General features: G+C 41.0%; 1 protein-coding gene across 1 annotated transcript in view; it reads left to right on the forward strand.

Annotated features, from left to right (window-relative positions):
• The first annotated feature begins 571 nt into the window (after positions 1-571).
• The window catches only part of ATG14 (autophagy related 14), a 38991-nt gene continuing 13689 nt past the window's right edge, over positions 572-25873 (forward strand). Inside the window, exons 1-6 of the mRNA XM_082854430.1 lie at positions 572-807; positions 13364-13426; positions 14951-14993; positions 17230-17311; positions 21998-22235; positions 25131-25360. Of these exons, the coding sequence (XP_082710556.1) occupies positions 587-807; positions 13364-13426; positions 14951-14993; positions 17230-17311; positions 21998-22235; positions 25131-25360 (877 nt within the window). The 5' untranslated portion in view covers positions 572-586. The remainder of the gene's footprint in view (positions 808-13363; positions 13427-14950; positions 14994-17229; positions 17312-21997; positions 22236-25130; positions 25361-25873) is intronic.

Raw genomic sequence — 25873 nt, forward strand, 5'->3', positions numbered from 1 at the left:
AATTTACTTATTAATCCTTAGGTGGGTACCGAAATTCTCTCCATTTAACAGTTAAGAACACAGGCTGAGAGAGGCGAGGAATTTGCCCCGAATTACACAGCTATTAAGAAGGCGGGTGGGCCAAAATTCAACCTCGTTCCAAGACCCAGTTCCCTCACCCAACTCTGCGGTTGTTTTAGCCAAATTTAAAAGCATCCAGAGCGAATGACAGAAATTCCCTCATTGTGTTCCCAGTCTGTTTTCCCAGAATCCTTAGGGCATCGTATTACTATTTCTTGCACGAGCTGGAGGCGTTAACGTGTAGCCTGGGCGTGATTGAGCGCTGATGACATTCTGCTGGGCTGACTCGCCCCTCTAAACATAATTCCTGCTTCAGAAGCGGCCGCCCGCGAGCAGTCAGAAAAAGCCACTGCCCCTTCGGCCCTCGGCGGCCGAGGGCTAGGTGAGGCCGGGCGAGGGTCTCGCGGGACTCTCGCCGCGCTTCCGGCCCCTCCCCAGGCCCCTCCCAGGCCCCTCCTCCTCCTCGCCCAGGATGCACCTGGTTGAAAACAAAATCCCACGTGACTGACTCTGCTCTCAGGCCATCATGGCGTCTCCCAGTGGGAAGGGATCCCGGGCGCCGGAGGCTCCTGGCTGCGGGCCCCAGCCCGTCGCCCGGGACCTCGTAGACTCCGTGGACGATGCGGAGGGGCTGTACGTGGCAGTCGAGCGGTGCCCACTGTGCAACACCACCCGCCGGCGGCTGACTTGCGCCAAGTGCGTCCAGAGCGGCGATTTTGTCTACTTCGACGGCCGCGACCGTGAAAGGTACGGCAGCCGCCACGGCCCTATGGTTTCTAACCCGGGTGTCTCCACCGGTTCGGAGGCTGGAGCCTGGGGCCTGAGTTTGGGCCCCGGAGCCTGAGTTTGGGCCCCGGAGCCCAGCGAGAGGAGGGGGAGGTAGGGAGGGTAACTGTTTTGCGCCGGCGCTTTGCTCCCAGGAGAGAGTCGGGGATGGAGGCCAGAAGAGAGAAGATCGCCGTTTCCCCTTAACCCACTCGAGAGGAGTCTGACCTCACGGTGCTCTTGGGTACTAGAGAAGAGGGATAGATGGTGGTTGTGGAGAGGTCTTCTCCTATTACTGCCATAGAGTTGGATTCTCGGTACTTTGTTCCACTCCAATTCAAATGCTGGGTTTAACCTTTGTTTTCGAAAGCACGTTCATTCTCTAGAGGAGAGACCAAAGGAGAATCAAATAACTGGTTAAGAAGGATTCGGGCCCTGGTAGCCTGTGTCACAGGTGGATCTTATCAGACATGCTTACTCTAATGTGTGAACTAGGCTAGCTAGTTCCTCCCTTTTCCAAAGATTGTTTTAGATGCTAAGGAGTTTGGGTATGTGTTTTGGCTTTGTTTTAAAATCCAGATTGGGAGCTGCAAGCCCTTAGTTAAGAGAATTCAAGAACGCGTTTGGCCTTGTTTTGAAATTTAAACAAGAGACCTGCAAGTCCTTGGTTAAGATAATTGAAAAATTAGTGTGATTAGCTGCAAGGTCTCTCAGGCCCAACTTCTGTTTCAATAACTTAGTGTCAATGATAGTAAGCCAGCTAATTTTTTCAGTGCAAAAGTTCAGGTATTAATTCATGTACAACAACCCGGTAAGTTATTTTCTGTAACATACTGCTAAAGAAACTGCACAGAACCTTGCCCTGGGTCACACAGATAATAAGTGTGGGGACCAGAATTAAATTCCAGGCAGCCTGAACCCATATGCCATGCACTTAACCCCTGGATTATATAACGGCTGTATTTGGAAGTGTTTTTTGAGTTGCTGACAGTCCTCTCATCATGAATGGAGTTCATTTCTTTTTCTTTTGAGGAGATTTGTATGATACAATCTTTTAGTTCATCACTGTGTCTCATTGATGTACTTGATGACTTTAGAAACTGATGATGTAATAAGTAATAGCTTTAAAAATTAATACAGTTTTATTATAAGAATTCTAGGTATGAGATGGAAATGTCTAACTGATGGAGTTTATCATGGGTTCAGTTCTGGACCCTCTTCTCTATATACTTTTTCTTAGATTCATTCCCATAATTTAAATATTGTCTATATGCTGAAGACTGCCAGACTTGTATCTCCAACCCAGGCCTTTGTGAAATCAAGAAAACAGCTGCATACTCTGTCTGTATTTAAATTTGTAATGAGAATCTCCATCTTAATATGGCATACTGAATTCATGATTATCCATCATAAATCTGTTCCTCTCATGCTCATTCCAGCCCAGTAAATGGTAACCTCACTCTCTGGCACAGGCCAAAAAACCTTCCAGTCTTCCTTGACTCCTCTCTTAATGCCACCATATATAATCCCATCAACAAATCCCATCCACCCTTCAAAACCTATCCTAAATCCTACCCTTTCACTCCATCCTGGTTTGGTCCACCAGAGGATTATTGCCTCTTGAGTTCCTGCTTCTACCCTTTCTCCTTTATAGTGTAATTCCCATATTGCAGCCAGAGTAACACCACGCCTCCATTCCTCTGTTCACATCTTCCAGGGGTTTCCTGTTTTACCCAAAGTAAAAAAAGCCAAAGTCCTTATCCAAAGTTCTGTATTGTCTGTTCCTCCATTGATCTCCTATTGCTTTTCCCTTACCCACTCTGCAATACCATCCTGGCCTCCTTGCCAGTCCTCAAACATACCAAGAACACTCCTGCTTCAGGACCACTGCAGTCTTATTCAGACTGCCAGAACTCTTTTCTTCTAGAAGTCTTCAGGGCTCCTTCCTTTGATTCCTTTAGGCCTCTGCTCATACATTAGAGGAACTCTTTCTTTGGACTATTCAACTGAAATAGTAACTTCCTTTCTCACTTAACCTGCTTTATTGTTTTCCATAGCACTTATCACCATCTTATGGTTTACATATGAATTTGTCTAACTGCCCCCTGCTCCAGTGATGTAAGCTCTGTGAGAACAAAACAGTTTTGTACTCTGCTGTATCCTCACATAGTAGAAGCTTAATAAAGATTTGTTGAATGATTGGGTCAATCTACCCTTCCTTCCCAAACTTAGTACGATTCTGAATCACTTCATTATTATAAATCATGACCCATTTGTCACTAAAGCCAGAAACCCGGGAGTTATCCTAGCTTTTTCCTTTTTTCTTATTCCGTGTATCCAAAATATTGACAAGTCTAATTTGATCTGCTCCAGAGTAGATCTTGAATCTGTCTACTTCTAGTCCAGACCACTATCATTTCTCTCCTGGCTACTTATTAATTTCCTTTCTTTTACACATACAGCTCCTCCCTAGCCTCCCTCTGGCCTTCACACAACAGCCACAGTAGAAATGTAAATCAGATAATGTCACTGTTTGCTTAAACCTTTTCAGTGGGTTTCCACTTTATTTAAAATAAAATTCAAGCTCCTTACTATGGCATATTAAGGCCCATGTGATTTGGCTACTGCCTACCTTCTAACTTTGGCTGTAAGGTTGAGTTTAAAATGTGGTCTTTGGATTCAAGCTGTATTGAATTGAATCCAAGCTCCACCACTTGCTATGTGATTTTGAAGTTTCTTAATCTCTCCTGTGCTTATTTCATTTTGAAAATGGAGTATCTAACTTCATAGGTTTCTGGTAGTGATTACATAAGAGCATGCACTGAAGTACTTAGCATGATGTCTAGCATGTATTACGTACTCAAAAAATAAATGCTTGCCATGTACCCTCATGTTCGCAGCTCAGTAGTTGGGCCTTCTCTCACATCCTCAGACACATGAAACTTTTCCACCCGTGAGTCTTTTTCCTTGCTGTTCCCTCTGCCTGGAACACTGTTCCTCCTGATTGTCACTTTTCCTTTCACGTCTCAACTTAAATGTCACTTCCTCAGTGAGACGTCCCTGACCTTCACTAAGATAGGTCCCCACTTCCATCTCTCCCCCCCATTTCTGTCACAATACTCAATTCTTTCATGGTATTGAGCATGGTAAGTGGTGTTACTTTTTTGAGGAAAGTAACTGCATCCAGAATGTAGTTCCACGCAGGCATGAATTCTGGTTTTGTTCAGTTGGATCCCCAGTGCTTAGTGCAGCGGCAGTGGGTAGCACACAATAAGCAGATTGTTGAAGGAATGGTAAAGGCAAGACAACTTTAGAAGCTGAAATACAAATTATTTTCGGAAGAGGGATGTGTTATAGTGGATTTGTTTTTACTTTTCCAAGCAGAAAAGTGAAAAATAAATACCAGAACCATTCAAAATTTAGAAATGAAAAAGAAATTTTAAGGTTCAGGGGTAACAGACAGCTTCACTTCACTTTCTTTCCATCGTTCCCCGTTCTGAACCTTGTATTCCTAAGGAAGAAGGGTTTGCTTGTTTGTTTTCTTTTGTTCCCAGAACAGGGCCTAGCATCTAATAGGATGTGAGAATCTGTTGAGATCCAGGACCACAGTCCTAATGGTCAAATCAGTTTTACTGAGCTCTCATTGGGTACAGTTATCTGCATAAAATATTCTGGCAGTTACAGAAGAGGAAGGCAGGTCTCTGCTCTCAAAGCTTTACACTGACTACTAATAAGGCTTAAATTTCTTGGGCCAAAGGTTGATTGTGAGATACTCTGTTGTCTTCAGTATTTAAGAAAAATTTTGCTTTCAGACTCTTTTTTCCTTTTACTTATGAAAAGCTCCTCACTAACTGTGGGAAACCACTTTGAAATAAAATATGGAAGCTTACAGCACAATTTAAATACTCTTGTTTAACCTCTGATTCTTTTCAGTAAATTAGCCAGATTAGCTGTGCCTATAAGGATCTTGAATGTGATGTGCATATCAAAATTCTTGTAAATGTAGATGTATTTTTTTCATGTTTAATTAATAGACTAGCTGAATAAATAGTTTGTAATGGTTTAGCAGTTCAAGGAAAATTAGATATTAAAGAACAAATCTGTCTCCCAATAATTAGTTCTTTTGACTCCTAAGAAGGCAACATGCATCTTTACATAATTTTGTGGACAGTATGAGTTTGGCAGTTAGATTGAAAAATACCTGAATGCGCTACTTTTTTTGTTACTGTTCAGTGGAAACACTTCCTTATAACCTTGGTACCCTCCCAGCACTATCCTTTCCTCAATCTCCCACCTTGGCCTCAGTCCGAAAACAGTGCCCACTTTCTTCTCTGCTTTTTCATCTGCCTTTTGATGTGTGTGCTTCCTTAAGAGATGAAGAGGAATGATTTTAAGCAGTACTCTCAACACAATCTCCTTTGGATCTTGTACTGGAGAACATTTAAAAATTACAGGTCTTGGACTTCCCTGGTGGCGCAGTGGTTGGGAATCCACCTGCCAATGCAGGGGACACGGGTTCGATCCTTGGTCTGGGAAGATCCCACATGCCGCAGAGCAGCTAAGCCCGTGTGGCACAACTACTGAGCCTGAGCTCTAGAGCCTGTGAGTCACAACTACTGAGCTTGCGTGCCACAGTTACTGAATCCTCTGCGCGTCTAGAGCCTGTACTCTGCACCAAGAGAAGCCGCTGCAATGAGAAGCCCGTGCACCGCAACAAAGAGTAACCCCTGCTCGCTGCAACTAGAGAAACCCCGCGCACAGCAACGAAGACCCAAAGCAGCCAAAATTTAAAAAACTAACTAAATAAATAAATTTATTAAAAAAAATTACAGGTCTTTTAACAGGAACATAATTTTCTGGATTATACATTTATCTGACACCAAAAATAAGACTGCTACCCAATAGATAACAAGTTGAAGTAATCTTTCCACTCAAAACTGAAAAAAATTGCTTACCAGTTTATGATAGTGTAGGAGTGTTACAGGGAACATAATCTGAGGATACCCAGGAACATCTGCCTGCTGGTTTAGGAACCAGTTATTTTAAAGTGTGGATCAAAAAGAAAGGCAAAATTTATGAGCATATGGGTAGTATTGCTTTTCTTTCTTTTTTCTTTTTTTTTTTTTTGCGGTACGCGGACCTCTCACTGTTGTAGCCTCTCCCGTTGTGGAGCACAGGGTCCGGACACGCAGGCTCAGCGGCCATGGCTCACGGGCCCAGCTGCTCCGCGGCATGTGGGATCTTCCCGGACCGGGGCACGAACCCGTGTCCCCTGCATCGGCAGGCGGACTCTCAACCACTGCGCCACCAGGGAAGCCCAGTATTGCTTTTTAAAAAAAATTTATTTTGGCTGCACTGGATCTTAGTTGCAGCATGCGGGATCTTTTTAGTTGCGGCATGCGGGCTTCTTAGTTGTGGCATGCAAATGATTAGTTGCGGCATGCGGGTTCCCCGACCAGGGATCGAACGCAGGCCCCCTGCATTGGCAGTGTGAAGTCTTACCCACTGGACCACCAGGGAAGTTCCTGTATTGCTTTTATATGTACCCTGCATCAGGAATGATGCAGCACTACCTTCACTGATGAGTTTTAAGAATATATGCTACAGTTCTACCAAGAAACAGAAATATGGGCGCTGAACAAATTGAGAGGTGGGATAAAGGATGAGCAAGAAATGTAGATGTTACTAAACATTTCAAGGGGAAGACACAGCCAACATCCAAAAAACTACCCTTTAGACATCTCTGTTCTGCCCTCCAGTATCTTTTTGGTTGTCAGTCACTATAGCTAATAAAAATATTGTCATGGGATTTTGATTCTGGGCCCACATTTTTATGCCCCACTCAACAGAATAAAAGCTCTATAGGTAGCTGGACTCCCCATCTTTAGACAAGGGTTTATCAGCCTGAGTTCTGTTTGGTATTGTCTCTCAAGTAGGGTCACAACTCCCATCCCATGCAGCTTATTAATTGTATTTACACCAATACATGTGGATCTGCTAAGAAAATGTAACTTTTGTTTTCAATCAGTATCAGTGGCTACTCTTAACATTATGTGTACCTTTTAGAATTTATAAAAGAATTTCACATTTATTATGTTATTTGTTCCCTACCACAAAACTGTGAGTTATTAATCTGTTTTTAGAATGAGGAAACTCAGAGTAGTTGTTCCTTACTTATTGCTGGGCTATGCTAATTCTTGAATTTACCTCCAGATCTGAAATACATGTATAAATAAATAAATAAATATTCAATTTAATACGTTAGTAAGATTAAGTGCAAAATCACTCATTGCAATGAAGAAAAGGGAAACTAGCCTATATTATGTGCTAAGTGCCTGTACCTGATGCTTTCACATTTATCTTATTTAATCCCTGTAACCAAGTAGGATAATCACTATTCCCATTTTACAAGGGAGACAATGAAACAATGCTCTGCTTCTACTTTCTCCTAATCACTTAACCTTCATTCCTGCCAGTGGAGTATGTTTTTACTACAGTTAACCCTTGAACACAGGGGTTAATTCTCCTGTAATTTATAGTCAGCCCTCCTTATCCGCAGTTCCTCCACATCCACAGATTCAACCAAATTCCGACCATGTAGTACTGTAGTATTTGCTCTTGAAAAATATCTGCATATAAGTGGACCCACTCAGTTGAAACCCACATTGTTCAAGGGTCAGCTGTGTATTTTCTCATACCTAAATATTCTAACATAAGATAGAAGAACCATTCTGATAAGGACTGTGTTTTTTCATATTGCAGTTGTCCATAAACATTATATCCTTAAATGCCTAAAGAATTTAAGGGAGAAAAATTTGATGGCTAGTAATTCTTGCTGTGTTAGTATCCTAGTTCAAGAAATATGCAGTTCTTTAACCATTTCTGCTTAAATAAGGGAGATTGCTGTGCTATTCTCCAGGTGCATCTGTGCTCTCTGTTCCCCAAGAAGCCTTTCTGCCTTATTTCTAGAGCCAGAATCATCGTTAACTTTTCACCAAACCTGTATCCAAATTCGAGCTGGGGATCATTCTCCACCACTGACCTAAAAACTGTTAATGCTCATTTTCTGCTTTTAGATTTAAGGAACCTAAGGAATATAATCGGTGTCAAGAGACCTAAGGACTTTAGATACTTTTAGGGGATTGTGTATATTTTTACAGTGGATATGATCCTCAAAGGCAGAGCTTGAGAAATTTTAATTGATTGAATACTGTCTTTTTTTCTGATTATAAAAGTATGTATGATTATTGTAGGAAACTTGTAAAGTACATTAATACCTAAAGAAGGAAACAGATTTTGCCCATATTCTCACAACTGTTAGTGTTTTGTTATATTTGCTTCCAGCCTTGTTTATATGTATGTGTGTGCTTGTAAATATATTTTTTTCATTTGGAATCATACGATGTGTATATAGTTTGATGCTCTGCTTTTTTGTTTTCTTTAACCCAGCATCTCATAAACACATACTAATGTCTTTGTCTACAAAAATATTTTGATGTCCTTCATGGCAATATGGTGTCGTTTGATAATCATTCTCCTTTTGGACATTAAAGTTGTTTCCAGTTTTTGCTATTATGACTAATTCCACAATTGGCATAAATCTTCTTCGTCACCTCTGATCTTTTCCTTGAATTGCATAACTGGTTCAAAGGGTTTGCTAATTTTTAAGGCCCTCGATGGCATATTCAAAAGTTTTGTGTTTTTTGTTTGTTTGTTTTACCTTTCTTAAAATACATTAGTAGTGTTTCTTGAACTTTTCTATTGCCATTACCCTAGGCACAAAGGATGAGGGAAAGAACTGAGAAGGCGGATGGCGGGATTAGAGTTATTTTATGAAAGACACTAAGTAAGTGCTCAGTAAGTTGTAGGTGTTATGACGATGTTAATGATCATCTAGCACAGAATTAATAGTAGGATCCCTGATAGAGTGCATGCCCGGGTGCTACTTTTCTGATCGCGTGGGACAGACTTAGGTGACCAGTCCCACCTGTAGCCAGATCCACTCAGTCGCCCAGGACGACCTGTGGCCATGGGATAGCGTGGAGTGATGAGGGTCACACTCTTAACTGATCCTTATCAGCAGCACACTCCTGTCCCTGCTGTCCCGCTGGTGTATTGAGGTTCTCTAGGGCAGGACAGATTAACTTCTCACCTGTGAAACAGCAGAATTTCCTCTGCCTATAATGCCTTCCTTCCCTTAGCAAGGCCACCTCTAACCTGTCCTCAAGGGGCAGCCCACGCAAATGTGACTGCTGGAGAGCTCCCTCTGAAGCCTGAGCTGGGTTGTGTGCCATCTCTTGTAGCACTGTTGACTACAAGAGGTGGCACACAACCCAGACTCTGTATGACCATCTGCTCCTAGTTTTCATCAGTCTCTATCATGGGGGCACTTTTTAAAGTCAGCTTAAGGGAGTACTTTTGTAGGGAAGAAAAGCAAATATAAGTCTGGAGGAATTTGGTAAATAACAAAGAAGGCATTTTTAAATTGGGAAGGAAAATATAAGAAATAGTGTTGTAGGGACTTCCCTGGTGGTCCAGTGGCTAGGACTCCGTGCTTCCAACGCAGGGGGCCCAAGTTCAGTCCCTGGTCAGGGAACTAGATCCCACATGCCACAACTAAAAAGAAAAAAGGATCCTGCATGCCACAATGAAGATCCCACGTGACGCAACTATGACCCGGCTTAAATAGATAAATAAGTAAAGAAAGAAAGAAAGAAAGAGGGAGGGAGGGAGGAAGGGAGGGAGGGAGGGAGGAAGGGAGGGAGGGAGGGAGGGAGGGAGGAAGGGAGGGAGGGAGGGAGGAAGGAAGGAAGGAAGGAAGGAAGGAAGGAAGGAAGGAAGGAAGGAAGGAATAGTGTTGTAAAAGCCCTGATGCATGGTATAGGTTTACGGGCAGATTCTTTTCGGAAAACAATAGAAAACTGTAGAGCCACTGAACAACAACAACAAAATTGATAAATGTATCTGCATAAAATTTTGGAAAATTTTTAGAGCAGAAACATAAGTAGTCACCAAGCAGATTGAGGAAGAATAATTTCAAGATGTATGAAAGGAAATAGATAATTTCTCTAATAAATAACCCTTTTAAAAAAAACTATAGAACTTCCCTGGTGGCACAGTGGTTAAGAATCCACCTGCCAATGCAGGGGACACGGGTTCAAGCCCTGGTCAGGGAAGATCCCACATGCCGCAGAACAACTAAGCCCGTGCGCCACAACTACTGAGCCTGCACTCTAGAGCCCACGAGCCACAACTACTGACCCCACGAGCCACAACTACTGAAGCCCACATGCCTAGAGCCCATGCTCCGCAACAAGAGAAGCCACCGCAACAAGAGAAGCCACCACAATGAGAAGTCTGCACAGAGCAATGAAGAGTGGACCCTGCTCACTGCAATTGAGGAAGCCCCGTGCTCCGCAACAAGAGAAGCCACCGCAATGAGAAGCCTGCGCACCACAATGAAGAGTGGACCCTGCTCACCGCAATTAGAGAAAACACGTGCACAGCAATGAGACCCAGTGCAGCCAAAAATTAAAAAAAAAAAACAAACTATAGAAAAGTGAACAAAGGGCATAGGGGGATAACAAAAGAAAAGTAGCCAATAAGATAGGAAAAGGTGTTAAACATTTCTAACTGTGAAATGAAGAAAGGCAAATAAATGAATTGTGAACTGTCTTTGAAGAGAGGGAGTGGGAGGCCAGTCAGGTTAGCAAAGAGTAAAATGGGCAGTGCTGCGAGTAAGAAAACAGGTTGGTAGGGTTGTAAATATAACATGAAATGATTCCGAGGAAATTTAAAGATAACTGCCAGGAGTTGCCATGTAAACCTAAATGCACCCGGATATTCATTTCTAACATTACTGATAATAGTGAAAATTTGGAAGCGGTGGCAATGTTCATCAGTAGGTATTTCTGTAAATAAATTATATAATGTCCATTCAGTGAAATTCTGTGTACCTGTTAAAGAATGAGATAGGTCTTTATGTTCTGAAGTGAAAAAGGATACAAAACATTTTACGTGATAAACATAGCTTCAAAGACAGTATATAAAAAAGGCCTTTCCCCCCTTCCTTTTTCCTTTTTCTTTTTTCTTTTTTTTCCTAATCTATCTCTGAGTCCTGGGATGGAGAATGCAGAGGATGGATGAGGCGCTGGTGAGCAGTTGGCTCGCTGGCCAGCTGCATTCGTTGATAACCATCTGCTTTGGTTTGTTCACACCACCTAGTTTTCATTTCCTTCATGAAGAATGACATTACTCATGAAGTGTGTGATACAGTAGGAACTGTTATCTTCTGTTTGTTATTCCTGCTGTCCTCTGTATGTTTATGTTTTAAGTTTGTTGTTGTTTTGTTTTGGGTTTTTTTTTTAAACAAAACCCAAGAGGACTAACCAGCTTGATATAAAGCTGGACAGTGTTATCATCCCAATTTGTTTTAGTGCAAAGTGGCATTTTTTACAACAGATCTGATTTATAGCCCTTAAAAGCAGGATTTTATCCTCCATGTCAGTCCTTTGTTTACACAGGTGGATGAGTCTTGTGAGTTTGTCATCTCCTTCAGCTTATGGGAGCATGAATCACCACATTAGGTAGAAGTAAATACCACATTCGTTTCTCATTTTTGATAGAAGGAAATGGAAGCATATAACCAGTAACCTGTCTAAGTTCACAGCCAGTTGCAGAAAAATGAAAGATTAGATTTCTTAACGTTCTGTAAAATGCTTTGTCATAAGTTGCAGGCACATAGTAAATGCCTGATAAATTAATTGATGAATCTATGAATTTGTCCACATTCCACACTGGTTTCTGAGTTTTCTAATATTGTTTCATGTAGTTACCACCTTACTGGCCATTGCAGTGCTACCCAATACAACTTTGTGCAGTGATGTTCCGTATCCATGGATCCAGTAAGGTAGCCCCCAGCCATATGTGGTTATTGAAATGTGGGTAGTGCAGCTGAGAAACTGAATTTTTAATTTAATTTTAATTTAGTCATGTAAGTATATAATTCTGTCACATGTAATATTATCTGATTTGGTTTCTTGTTTAATATATATTGTACATTTTCAGTGACTGCCTATTAAATGGTAGGGTCATAATTAGACCATTTTATCCCTTCCATTTAGAAGTAGATATCTGGGTATGTTTCAAATGTGGGATTATAGAAATAGTATGTTAGAGAGACTTTTATGTCTGGATTATTTTAAGGAAGAGATTTTTAGGGCTGTTATGGTTCTATTAAATTGTTTTCATTTTTTCACGAGATAGCCAAAGGCCTAATCTTGGACTCCACACCATGTTACTGTAGCATGTGGCATTACCTTTGTTTCTTTGAAAGTAGTGAGCCACCATTAGCTCAATTCAAAATCAGTTGCATGATGTTAGTCATACTTTTTTTTTTTTTTTTTTTACCTAATATTCTTATTAAGCAACAAGTCATTTTAGGTACTCGGTAGCCACATGTGCCTGATGGCTACCGTGTTGAACAGCATAGACCTAGATGATATGTGTATCACTGCTAGCCACCTTCAGCTAGTTGACATTTATAGAACTCTGTATCCAGCAGCTATAGGAAACACTTTCTTTCAAGTGCACATGGAACTTTGACCGAGACGTGGCGCACCATATGCAAGGCCATAAGATAGTCTCAAGTCAAAAGATTAAAATCTCATAGAGAATATTCTGGGACCACATCAGCATTAAAGTAGAAAAATAACAGTACGTTACAAAAAAACCCATATATCTGGAAATTGAACAATACACTTCTAAATAATTCATTGGTCAAAGAGGGAATTTGATGGAAGATTAGAAATGTCAAACTAAGTGGTAAAATACACGATATCAAAATGTTTAGGGTTTAGCTTAAGCAATACTTCTGGAGGAAATTCATAACTCTGTATACTTATATTAAAAAGGGAGAGGCTTAAAGTTGATGATTGAACTTCCTACCTTAAACTGCAAAAAAAAACAAAAAAACAAACTAATCCCACATAAGGTAGCAGGAAGAAAATAAGAATAAGGGTAGAATAGTGAGAAACAGCAAAAATGAACTGCAATGTGATATTCTTTCCTTTTGATAACTTTTATTAAGTAAATTGCTAGCCCGTAATGACTAGCAGTAAAATTAGTGAGAAAAAAATTGTACTTTAAGCATTATAAGGAACCAATTTATAAATGAGAGTAGGGTTAAATTAAGCTTAATAATTACAATTATTTTTATAACGGAAGCCTCTGTTTTCTTGAATTCCGGATCATTTTAGTGCTCTGATTTACCTGTTTTGGAGGACAATTTAAACTAGGGGTGAAAAAAACCTATAGGCATATTTTATAAACCCATGAAAGAGTTTTAAAGCTGAGAATTTGAACTTAGTTTTAAATAACCAAATGGTAAGCAGCTGTGTGCCATTGAGAAGATATGTTCAGGACAGTGACATTTCGTGATGAGTCTGCAGAAATGTTTGGCTCTCAGGAATTTGCATAATCTCATTCAACTGAAAAAAAAATAAACATTTAAATAAAACACTGAATTTTTTTCTTACAGGTTTATAGACAAGAAGGAAAGGTTAAGCCAACTTAAGAGCAAGCAAGAAGAATTTCAAAAAGAGTGAGTTTTCATTTTGTTTTTTAATTTGTGGAGGTTGTCTTGTCACCACATGGTTTAATTCAGTGCTGTGGTATGCATACATGTGGATTGCTAATTTATTGAATTTAGGTTACAGATCTCCCCGTGTGAAGAGCAGAACATCTGGGAGAAGCAAAATAGGAGAGATGATCAAGTTTCTAGAAAACACTGGGATCAAACCTGGTGCCTGGTTCACAGCAGGCAGTGACTGGATGGATGAATCAAACCGCTGGCCCTGATAATTGACGTACTGTAAATGGGTCCAGGACAGAAGGCATATTAGACTAGCAGTGGTGGCTCTTGTAGGACATTATTGCTTCTGTTTATCTTTATTCTTCTGTATCAGGGTTTTGCAAAGTGTGGTCTGCAGAACATCTACATCAGAATTCATTAACTTCGGTACTGGTTAAAAATGTAGATTCTTGGAATCCTGTCCTCAGATATCCTGATTCAGTAGGTCTGGGAGTAGGCCCAGGAATCTGAGTATTAATGAGCACCCGATGAATCTCTCATCCTCTGGATTTGGGAATTGTCCTGTAGAACCTTTTATCCCAAACTGATCCAGTCACTATTCTCCATACACACCCCAGACCTGATTAACACATTTATGAGTAGATGAAATCTTCAGAGATACTCTGCATTAGAAAAACCCGCTTAGATTTATTTAACTCAGTCATTTCTCTAACTTACTCTATCACGGAAACTTATTTTTTCCTATAGAACACTTCATTCCTTAGAACAATTTTTGCCTAAGCTGGCTTATGCCTTTTTTTAAAAAAAGTAATTAATTAATTTATTTATTTATTTATTTTTGGCTGTGTTGGGTCTTCGTTGCTGTGCACAGACTTTCTCTAGTGGCGAGTAGGGGCTACTCTTCGTTGTGGTGCACAGGCTTCTCATTGCGGTGGCTTCTCTTGTTGCGGAGCATGGGCTCTAGGCACGCGGGCGTCAGTAGTTGCGGCACACGGGCTCAGTAGTTGTGGGTCACGGGCTCTAGAGTGCATGCTCAGTAGTTGTGGTGCACGGGCTTAGTTGCTCTGCAGCACGTGGGATCTTCCCGGACCAAGGCTCGAACCCATGTCCCCTGCACTGGCAGGTGGATTCTCAACAGCTGCACCACCAGGGAACTCCCATGGCTTGTGCCATTTTGCGGGGAGCTGACAGTAGCATTTGGACCATGAATTCTCTTGTAACTATCATTATTATTAATTATGACTGATGGAAATTATTGATTATGACGGAGGACAAAGGCTATGGCTGTTATGGAAGTTTATTGTGAACGTTTATAGAAAGGCTCTGAGCTGTATTAAAAGTGCAAAAGGAAGGAGGTGAGAAAAAATTGAAGAGAGCAGGGAATCTGGAAAACATTTTTCAGTGTTTACACCCACTTTGGTATATCCAGCTGTTTCTAAGACCTTATTTTAAAAAGTTGTTGATTTTGCATTTTTGAGCTTCACCGAATTCATTATTTTAAGAGCATATTTCCTTTGTCTCTTCTCCATACAGAGTGTTAAAAGCTATGGAAGGAAAATGGATAACAGATCAGTTGGTAAGCTATAAGAAGAATTTAAATAATATTCTTTACACTTGAGGTTACATGTTTTTAAATTGGCAGAACTTAAAAAATCATTTCGAATTTAAATTTATTTTTGATCATTTTTTGGCAGTTCTCTGTGAATATATTCGTAGTGTGGGCTTCTCAGATATTTCATCCAGGTACCAAAAACAGGGTTTTGGCAATTAATTACGGAACCACTGTAAGGAATAATTATGAAGTCTGGTATTGACATAAAGATATAAGAACAGCGAGGTGTCCTTTTTTAAAAAATTACTCATCGTAAACACCTACTTTGTAGATGGGTTAATGATTGAATGTGAAAAATAAACTCAAATATTAAAAGGAAATATGGGAGAGTATTTATATAATCTGGGGGTGAGCAGACCTTTATAAGCCATAAAGGAAAACATTTGACACACTACATAAAAGTTTAAAAGTTCTATATGTTAAAGACCGTAGCAAAATGAATGTAAACTGGGAAAAAATGAGTACAACATATGAAAATGAGGAGTTTGATTGATTATACTTTTATTCACTGTTGGTGGGAGTGTATATTGACACATTTGTTTGGGGGACAATTTGGTGGTGGCTTGTTGGTGTTTTTAATGCACATGTGGTATATCGGCAATTTTCCTCCTAAGAAAATATACATGAATGTAGAGATTTATGGATAAAGAGGCTGATTGTCTGCATCATTGGTAGTAAAGTTAATATATAATCTAAATACTCATCAAACAGATGAGATGATTATGATGCTGTGTAGCTGTTGAGAAGAATGTGGTCAGTCTACATGCACTTGTATGGAATAATGTCCGAGGTATATTTTTTAATGAAACAATCAAACAAAAAGCAGGCTAGGGTAAAGTATGATTCCATTTGTGTATGTGTTTTAAATATATATCTTAAAAAATACATATCAAACTTTAATTGAGATCAACCCTGAAGAGTGGGAAGGAGTTAGGTTAACAATCTCTTTCTTCTCTTTTGTGTTGCTTAATTTTTTTCATAATAATAAGCATCCTTCATAAATTTTAAATGATACTTAAAGAGATGTGATATAGGTGAACTCTGCTTATGCTCTGAATGTTATATAAACAAGTTGTATGGAAAAAGGTTATAAAAGGCTGTTTATAAAGAATCTCATCCCAGTTTTTCTAAGTTCTAAGTTTTCTAGTTTTTCTATCAAATATTTAAATATTGATTCTTAAAGACTAATACCTTTTAAAAGTAAAGACATCTCATTTCCAGTTTATTCCTGAATCCATCAGTTCCCGTGCATGTGTTCTCAGATGTTTCTCTCACCCCACTGGAGAGGGGAGAGTTTTACCCACTGAACATTCCTGTAATCTACTCTGTATCTTGTACCATCAGACTACTTAGACAAGTGTGAAACATTATAGGCATTTGACTGTTGTTGTACGCTTTCAATTATCCCCGTTTATGGAGGCATTATGGAATAGATAAATAATACTTTTTTAAAACTAGTAGGGCAGATTTTTACTTATCCTTTATTCTCTTTGGGAAGCTGTACCTAAATCCTGGTAATATAAAATTGCAGTTTCATATAACTTTTTGAGGCTTTTCAAGAAATCTTACATGAGTTATAAACTTAAAAAAAAAAACTTCTGCTTTATTGCAGTTTTTATTATTTTGCGAGTAATATTTGCTTATTGTATCAGTGAGATAATACAGTTGGTGGTCTCCTCAGTAACCAGCACTGAGAATTTAGAGCAGCACATCCATAGAACTCTCTGATGATGCAAATGTTCTCTGTCTACACTGCCCGATATGGTAGCCATTAGTCACTTGTGGTGTTGACATGTACCACCTGACGTGGGTCGTGAGAGTAGGAACTGGATTTTTTAAAAATTTCATATAATCTAATTGACTTGCAGGTAACCACATGGGACCTGTAGCTATATATTGGGCAGGGCAGGTTAAGAGAATATCCTTCAACACTTTTCTCTGTGCTTATTAACACATAAAAGAACTGTGTGAATTTCTCTTTCTCTCTTAATTTCCTAGCAGCTTCTGCACTGAACCAGAGTAACATTTTTTTTCTTTTTTGTAATCCACTAGTTACAAGCTATAAGAAATATAATTATACTGATCTTTTATTCATTACATTTTCTAAGATACACCTCAAAATAAGTAGTGTCCCCAGTAGATAATCATATTAGTCATTAGAGACCAACATTTGTGATATTTATTTCATACCTTTTTTAAGAGATGGAAAATAATGTCCTGCAAGATGAGGATTGAACAGCTGAAACAAACTATATGTAAAGGAAATGAAGAAATGAAGAAAAGTAAGTAATTTTCCACCTCTCTCCAGCCCTAATAAAGGATGGACTCATGTGGAACTTCATGCGATTAATAAACAAACTAGAGAGACAGAGGAAGGGAGACAGAGAAGGGGTGGGGGGAGGCAAGAGCAGCATGGAAAAGTTTACTGCTTGCCTTTCTCTTTGTAAAACATCTGTATAAGGAATTTATATATATTTTTTCATATATATGTATCTAAAACATATCTGTGTGTATATATATACATACACATATGTCCATATATACATATACACATGCACGCAAATGTAATGACCTTTAAACTGCTACATTTCTCAACTTAAAAAGTTAAGGAATGTATGTGTCCCGTTTCCCTTAGCTGACAGGAAGCTCAGAGTTAGTCTTGGTAATCAGGTATAATAATTGTTAGTTCACACCAGAAGCACAGAATATAAGACTCAGTGAGTCTTATACATATTTTAATCTGTATTAATCTTGCATTACATCTGTGTATTTCATACTTTATCAAAGGTGGTTGTCAAGTTTTAAGAGTCCTCTTAGAAGTCCTGTGTCCTTAGAAACAGTCCATGGTGGAACTTCCCTGGTGGTCTAGTGGTTAAGACACCATGCTTCCAATGCAAGGGGCATGGTTTCAATCCCAGGTCAGGGAACTAAGATCCCACATGCCACGCGGCCAAAAAATAAATAAATAAAAATAAAAGAAAAAGAAAGAAATAGTCCATGTATTTCTGAAGATAAGTGTTTAAAGTTTAGAACGGGTCGTCATCATACCTTGTAAATCTGTTTCTTGTCTACTCATTGCTTTCAGAAGCAAGTATTTTATAGTGGTAGGTAATGGTGTAAAAGCTGTCTTTGAAAATGTTTGTCCTAATAAAGTGCTTGCATAGAGTTTCACAGGATTAATAAGCTAGAGAAGCATGGTAGCTGGGTGAAGAGCTGCTCAGAGCTGCAGCCAGCCACTCTTCCACCGAGTTTGGCCTGCACTCTCCAAAGGCTCTGGGTCAATAGCAGTGTAGGGACTCATTACTTACCATGGGTTCACCCTCTTTCCCCTCCTCCCTGGATGTTCGCAGTAGGAGTTTGCCACCAGGCATCTGTGAACCTCCTGAAATTGCTGAATTGACTGAGCTTGGTGCATTTCTCTGATGAGCAAGTTTAAAACTTTGGTCAGCTCTTTTTAATAGGCTCCTAGCCCCAAAATACAAAAGCAACAACCATGGAAAATGAAAGATATGGTTCTAAATCAGTGGACTCTATAACTGTGATTTCCATCCCTAGCAAAACATTGGAGTCACCTGATAACCTTTTTTTAAGATCTAGAGAGAGAATCCTGGGACCTGCTTTGGACTTAGGAAATTAAAACCTCATGCATGGGGACTGGGGTCAATGGTTCTTAAACTGTCTCTAGTAAAAGGCCACTTTATTCTCTTTCATTTCCAATGTGTCATAAACCGATACCAATACTTTTCTAAAATACAGTAAAATTAGTTACTAGAAAAATGATTGCACACTTGGATGTCATGGCAATGTCACATAGCCATATCAAAGAAAATAGTTTCTAAACTTAGTCTATATTTCTGTACTCCTCTTGTCTGGTAAAAGTTTGCAGATGGGCCAGATCCATAGTTCATACTTTGAGTAGTAGCACTACTCTGAGGACCTGCCAGGCTCGGGAACCACTGCTCTTTAGGACATAAATACAGACTGGTTGCCACCCACGAGACCAGACTCACAAAATTTTACAAACAAGTTAAGGGAGTTAATGGATTCCAGAAGCTATGGGCTATGGGCTCAATCCATTGACTTGAGCTGTGGGCTCAAGTCAATGGATTAGATTAAGCGCTTGCTACTCAATAAATAGTCTGGTTTTTTCTTTTTAAACAGAATCTTGTTGAAATATCAATTATAAACTATAGAGCCTGATGAATATTTTCTCCAGAATCTTTTGATTTAAGATGTCATGATACAGAATAATACAGTATAGATAGGGAAGTTGGATTGTATTTGAAATTTCAGAGTTGAGTTGATCTGTTACTTATCCAAAAAAGGAAGAGTGGATTACAGACGGTATCCAAATGTTTTTTGTTTTTGTTTTATTTATTTATTTATTTTTGTTGCGTTGGGTCTTTGTTGCTGTGCGCGGGCTTTCTCTAGTTGTAGTGAGCGGGGGCTACTCTTCGTTGTGTTGCGCGGGCTTCTCATTGCAGTGACTTCTCTTGTTATGGAGCACAGGCTGTAGGCGCATGGGCTTCAGTAATTGTGGCACGTGGGCTCAGTAGTTGTGGCTCGCGGGCTCTAGAGCACAGGCTCTGTAGTTGTGGCACATGGACTTAGTTGCTCCGCGGCATGTGGGATCTTCCTGGACCAGGGATCGAACCCGTGTCCCCTGCATTGGCAGGCAGATTCTTAACCACTGTGCCACCAGGGAAGTCCCCAGTATCCATATGTTTTAATGTTCAGGAGGAGATAGCATGGAGAGAAGAGTAAATTAAATTGAGTCTGCACTAGTGCAAGTTGGGTGACTGTGATGATTTCCTGCCACCTACAAGGGGTCCTGATATGAAATTGGAAAATGTCCTTTAAAAATCTGACCACCATATGGCTTAGGCCATGGCTAGACAGATGCATTTGAGCACTTGTAGAGAGCTCAGTAGAGATCATGAAAATGAATGAACTTGCTGGAAAGTGTGTGATAGAAACAGAGACTTAACCTTAAGGACATTCATATTGGTCAGGAATGGTGAAGAGACGCATCTGAGGAGGAAAGAAAACAAGAAACTTTCTGCCTGCAATGAAATAACCTAGGTTCGTTGGTCCTCAGTTGAAGAGGGTGGTTTCGGTCCACACACATTTATCAACTGCTTCTCATATCCCAGTCAGGAGACAACAGGCTTCAGTTGGACCTGGTGTAAGCAGCTACGAGCCACGTGCTATAGGTGAGGTACACACACATTACCATAGAGCTCCTGGGAGCAAGAGGTCTAGGCAGTGTTTATGGAGGGAGCCTTGAAGAATGAGTACAATCTGGACATTAGGAGAATAGGAGAAAATAGTGTTCCTAGAGAGATGTTGATTTGAACAACAGAATGGAGATAAATATTTAAGGAATGACTTGTCTGGCATCCATCCATCCATCTGTGCGCTTACTTAGTGTGTTCATTTGAAGTATCTGGTAATTGAATGAGACTGGAATGGAGGGTGTGGAGAAGGGAACTGTGGGGTGTGTACCAGTTTGGTGGTGGCTGGGAGGCTGAGAAGTTTGGTCTGTGTTTGATCGGCAGAGGAGAATCGCTGAGCACTGGCTGTACTTTATGAAGACTGAGCCAGTGAAAGAGGGGGTGGAGGTGTGGAGTGGAACCAACTAGAGACAGGCAGAGTTTGGGTGAGAGTTAACCAGGATTGTGACAGTGGAAATGAAAAGAAAGACCTAGATGGAAGGAACTGTAAGACAGCTCATGGAATGGACCATCAAGAGATTGATTTAGGGAGGCTTCCCTGGTGGTGCAGTGGTTAAGAATCCACCTGCCAATGCAGGGGACACGGGTTTGAGCCCTGGTCTGGGAAGATCCCACATGCCTCAGAGCAACTAAGCCCGAGCGCCACAACTACTGAGCCTGTGCTCTAGAGCCCACGAGCCACAACTACTGAAGCCCGCGTGCCTAGAGCCCGTGCTCCGCAACAAGAGAAGCCACCGCAATGAGAAGCCTGAGCACCGCAATGAAGAGTAGCCCCCGCTCACCGCAACTAGAGAAAGCCTGCATGCAGCAACGAGGACCCAATGCAGCCAAAAATAATAAATAAATAAATTTAAAAGAAGAGGGAGGTTGATTTAGGACAGGTCAGAAATAATTGTGAAGCAGGGAGCCTAGCTTAAAATGTGTCAAGAGGGAAGATAGTGAGCTTGGTTTTAAACTTATTTGAGCCTCTTAAGTTGTTCCTGGGTGTCTGAGATTTTACAGCCAGTTGTTGCTACACTAGAGAAGTTTAGCTACAACCTGATCTGTTTGATAATACATCTTGGGATCTAGAACCTGTAGGAGCTTCATAAAAAGAACATACGTTGGGAAGGACGAGTGTCTGTCTGTTTTCTCGTTGTATGGCCAGGCTCTGGTTACCCTTCCAGTGGTTAAAATGCTGGTGTATGGGAGGTGCTCGCACCCTGCTGGGGGCGCTGCACTCCACTATGACTTTTCAGGGCGTTGGTCTGTTTCTTTGCTGCATGACCACCTGCCGTGAGATTACCCCTGGGCTCTCTGAATGTAGCCCAAGGGACACTTAATAGTTTTCTAAGGAAAATCAGATAGCCAGTGAATTTTTCAAACTTAGAATTAGATCTCTTTTCTGCCCAACATGGCTGCTCTTCAGTGCTTACTGTAAGAAAGTCAAGTACTTCCTGTGCTAAACTTAAACTTGATAGTCTTGAGTGATGCTCACTGATGTTGATTACAAATGGAGACCCAGAGTCATTTTAGTGGTGGGCCCCTTTGCTCTGTGTGTAATACCTACTTGAACTAAACTCCCGGTCTCCATACTTAGTGAATGTCATGTAGTTAATTTTATTGAGGTTTTGCTTTCAGTTTAGACTGCAGGAAGACACTTAATGCTTTGGGGGTGGCGGGGGGCGGTGGTAGTGTGCAGTACCCAGGAACTATTTGTACAGCTCATTGTTGGATGTGATTTATTTATTTTAGATTCTGAAGGTCTCCTCAAAACCAAGGAAAAGAATCAGAAACTTTACACTCGAGCACAACGGCATCAGGAGAAAAAGGAGAAGATTCAGAGGCATAATCGCAAACTTGGTGACCTGGTAGAAAAAAAAAACACTGACTTAAGAAGTCATTATGAGCGTCTGGCAAATCTTCGGCGGTCTCACATATTAGAGCTCACCTCTGTCATTTTTCCAATCGAGGAAGTAAAGACGGGTGTGAGGTACAGTGAGTGAGTCTTTTGACTCTAGGAAAATACAAGTTCCAAAGATCAAGTATCTTTCAAGTATGTCAGCACGTTTGTTGGGCCTCATTCTGGGTTTTCCTGGTAATGAAACTTAAGTCTTACCTGCTTCAGCAAACAGTAAACACTGCAGGAAGTTGGGGAGGTGGCCAGGGTGAAGGATGGTGGCCCTCGGAGAAGTGAGGCCCAGGTTTGTATACTTGTAGAGCTTCCAGATGAGGGCCAGGCTCACATCCCTGATCAGGAACCATCTCGTGGCTGCAGGGCCACTTGAGCTGTTTGTTAGTCAGGTGCTGTGAGGCAGGTTTTTGAGCCTCGAAGTCTTAGTTCCTTGTCTGTTAGATGGGGATAATAAATGCCTACTTCACAGAGAAACCATGAGCTAAGATGGAAGAAAACACCTCGGGCTCTCTTACGTGGTGGGCAGGACATGCTGACTCCGCCTTTTCCTGGTAACCAGCATGTCAGGCACTGGTCGTCTCACTGGCTGTAGTGCACAGACACCCTCATGAGTCCGTGGGGTGGACAGCATGGTGGTTCCCACCTGGCTGTTCATCAGAGTCACTCAGGAACTTTAGGAAAAGACAGGCTCCAGAGGACACAGCTCCAGCCTCCTAGTTCATCTCATAATACTTTATTTTTTAAACTTCCCCAGATGATGCTGGTGATCATCTAGGTTCTGAAACTTCCACTGAAGAGTTTCGATTGCTTTCTGACTAACCATCGGGCTGTTCCAGCTGAGGATTTCCCTGTCTCTTCTGGTTACCCTTACTTTCCGGCACCTTTCCTTGGAATTGGACAGTCAGTGGACTGTTGCTACTTAGGACTTAGTGTTTGCTGCCTCCGCTTCAGTCTTTCCTTTCGTCTGTTGCCAGAGTTGGCTTCCTAAAAGCCTAAAGGTCTGATCGTTGCTTCTAGCTTGACGACCTGCTCTCTGACTCTTACCAAGTAATTTGTCATTAGTAATAGTTAGCAAATATAAAAATAAAAAGGCAGATGCAAAATAGAGAAGAATTCACAGCTCAGAAATAGACCCCAAGGTGGCATTTTGAATCAGTGGGGAAAAGTTGGATTATCCAAAAATTGGTGTAAAGACAGCTGGCCAGGGCTTTGAGGGGGAAAAAGCTGACAGACAGAAACACTCTGTCAAATTAAATTCTGATGGGCCCAGATAGCGATGTTAGAACACATTATAGTAAACAAAGACTAGGATACTGTTCCAGATTTTAGGAGACTAAGGAGACTGACAACTGAATATAAAGTTGCAGGAGAGAAATTGTGGAGAAAATCTTACTCTTCCATGCCTGTGCTGTTTAAATCTTGTATGTTAGTATATATTACTATATATCATGAATTTTTTTAAGCTGATAGTTTTGAAGTTATCCCTATCATAAGATTTCTTGTTCATTCACATTTCTTCTCAACCTGCCTTGAGTGGAAGGAGGAAGTAGAGGTACAGCTTAGAACTGGCCACAGTGCCCTCCCCCAGTCCTGTCCGGGCAAGCCAGTGGGAGTGCACTTACGTGCACCTGGTGGCAGAGGAAGAAGGATTGAGGGCCACTGGCCAAGAGGATGGATTCTGAACTTAGCGCAGCACAGGCCTTTCCCAGCCTGTGCATTTCATCCCTCCTCTTCCAACACCACCTCCTGGCACTTCCTTCATGCCTCCTACAGGCAACCACGCTGATCCCTGTGCTCCCCAAACACGCCACGTTCTTCCCCCTGCCTGCACGGTACCTGCCGAGCCTTCTCATTCACCTTCCATGCTCCAGGCCGGCAGTGCTCAAAGTGTGGTCTGTGGACCTCTCTGGGTCCCTGAGGCCCTTTCACGGGGTCTGTGCAGTCAAAAACTATTTTCATAATACTACTAACACTTTGTTTTCCCTTTTCACCCTGTTGATGTTTGCACTGGTGGCTCAAAAGCCGTGGTGGGTAAAACCTCTGTCTTGACAGATATCAAGGCAGTGACGCCATAGTGTAGTAATCGTTGTTGTGTTCCACAGTGTCCTTGCGGTGTACAAAACCAGCCAGTTTCACATCAAGAACACTATTGATGAAGCAGCAGAAATTACTCATTCTATTTAAATTATGTCTCGATCCCTGCGTGCACATGTGATTGTGCCATGCAGCGAGATAGGAAGTCTGCAGAAAGCACATTTGCTGCATGCTGAAAGCCGTGGTGGCTCAAGGGAGAGCCCTTGAGTGAGTTGTAAGCAAAACTAGTTGGTTTTTCCATGGAACACTGTATCTACTTGAAAGCACAACGGAAAGACGTGGGTATTAAAGAGATTTTTTCAAAAGTCATGATCAGTGCTGCACTGTGCCGTGAACTCAGCTGGTAAACAAATGATGTCACCCTTTGCTAATTTTCTTGTTTTGAAAAATACAGATTTTTTTTCATAAAAACATGCTATGTTACATGTAATGGGTTTCTTATTTTTGAATCAGTTAATAATTTAAAATTTCCTCATTTCTAATACAGTAAATATTAATAGATCTAACCCACATACAGAAAACTCTTTGGGATCCTCAAAATGTTTTAAGCATGTAAGGGGGGTCTTGAGACCAAATAGTTTGAGAACCTACCACTCGGAGCCCTAGTTCATGGTGCCATCTTCCTCACATGCTGTGGGCTTCTGTGCCACAGCTGGTTTGACCTTCACCTCTGATGCAATTGCTTACCTCTGTATATTCCAGTTAAATTCCTGTGCTCAACAGGTACTCAACTTCTAATAAAATTTATGACTTGTACCTGGAAAAAAAAAAAATTCCTGTCCTCACGTGCACCTTCCCAGTGTTCTGCGTATCTGCCAGGTAATTGCATGCTCTGCAAAACCCAGCCCCTTGACATCCATGTGCATCTTCGGTTTTTAGAGATCCCACAGACGTGTCTTCAGAGAGCGACAGTGCCATGACCTCCAGCACCGTGAGCAAGCTTGCCGAAGCCCGGAGGACAACTTACCTCTCGGGGAGATGGGTCTGTGACGATCACAACGGGGACACCAGCATTAGCATTACAGGGCCTTGGATTAGCCTTCCCAACAATGGGGACTACTCTGCCTACTACAGTTGGGTGGAAGAGAAGAAAACCACGCAGGGACCTGGTGAGAAGCAAGATAGTCTTTGAAAACTTTTATAAATATATTTTTTTAATAGAGGTAAAATTTATATAACAAAATGAGCAGTTTTAGAGGAAGCAATTCAGTGGCATTTAGTGCCTTCACAGTGTTGTGCAACCATCACTTGTCTAGATCCAAAGCATTTTTTCACTCCAAACAAAAACTCTGGGGCTTGAAGCAGTCACTCGCATTCCCACCTCTTCCCAGCCCTTGGGAACCACTGTTGTGCTTTGTGTCTCTATAGGTGTCCCTTCTGGATATTTCATATAAATGGGGTCATACATTATGTGGCCTTTTGTGTCTGGCTTTCTTTCATTTAGCATAATGTTTTCAAGGTTCATCCACATTGTAGCATGTATCAGCATTTCATTCTTTCTATGACTGAATAATACTCCATTGCATGAATATGCCACATTTTATCTATCAGTGGATGGACTGAAAACATGTATTTTTTTTAGACATTTCAAATTTTGGGGTCAATATTGTTTTATTTATATA

The sequence above is a fragment of the Leucopleurus acutus genome (assembly GCF_964270905.1).
Source record: "Leucopleurus acutus genome assembly, chromosome: 1".
NCBI classification, from domain to species: domain Eukaryota; kingdom Metazoa; phylum Chordata; class Mammalia; order Artiodactyla; family Delphinidae; genus Leucopleurus; species Leucopleurus acutus.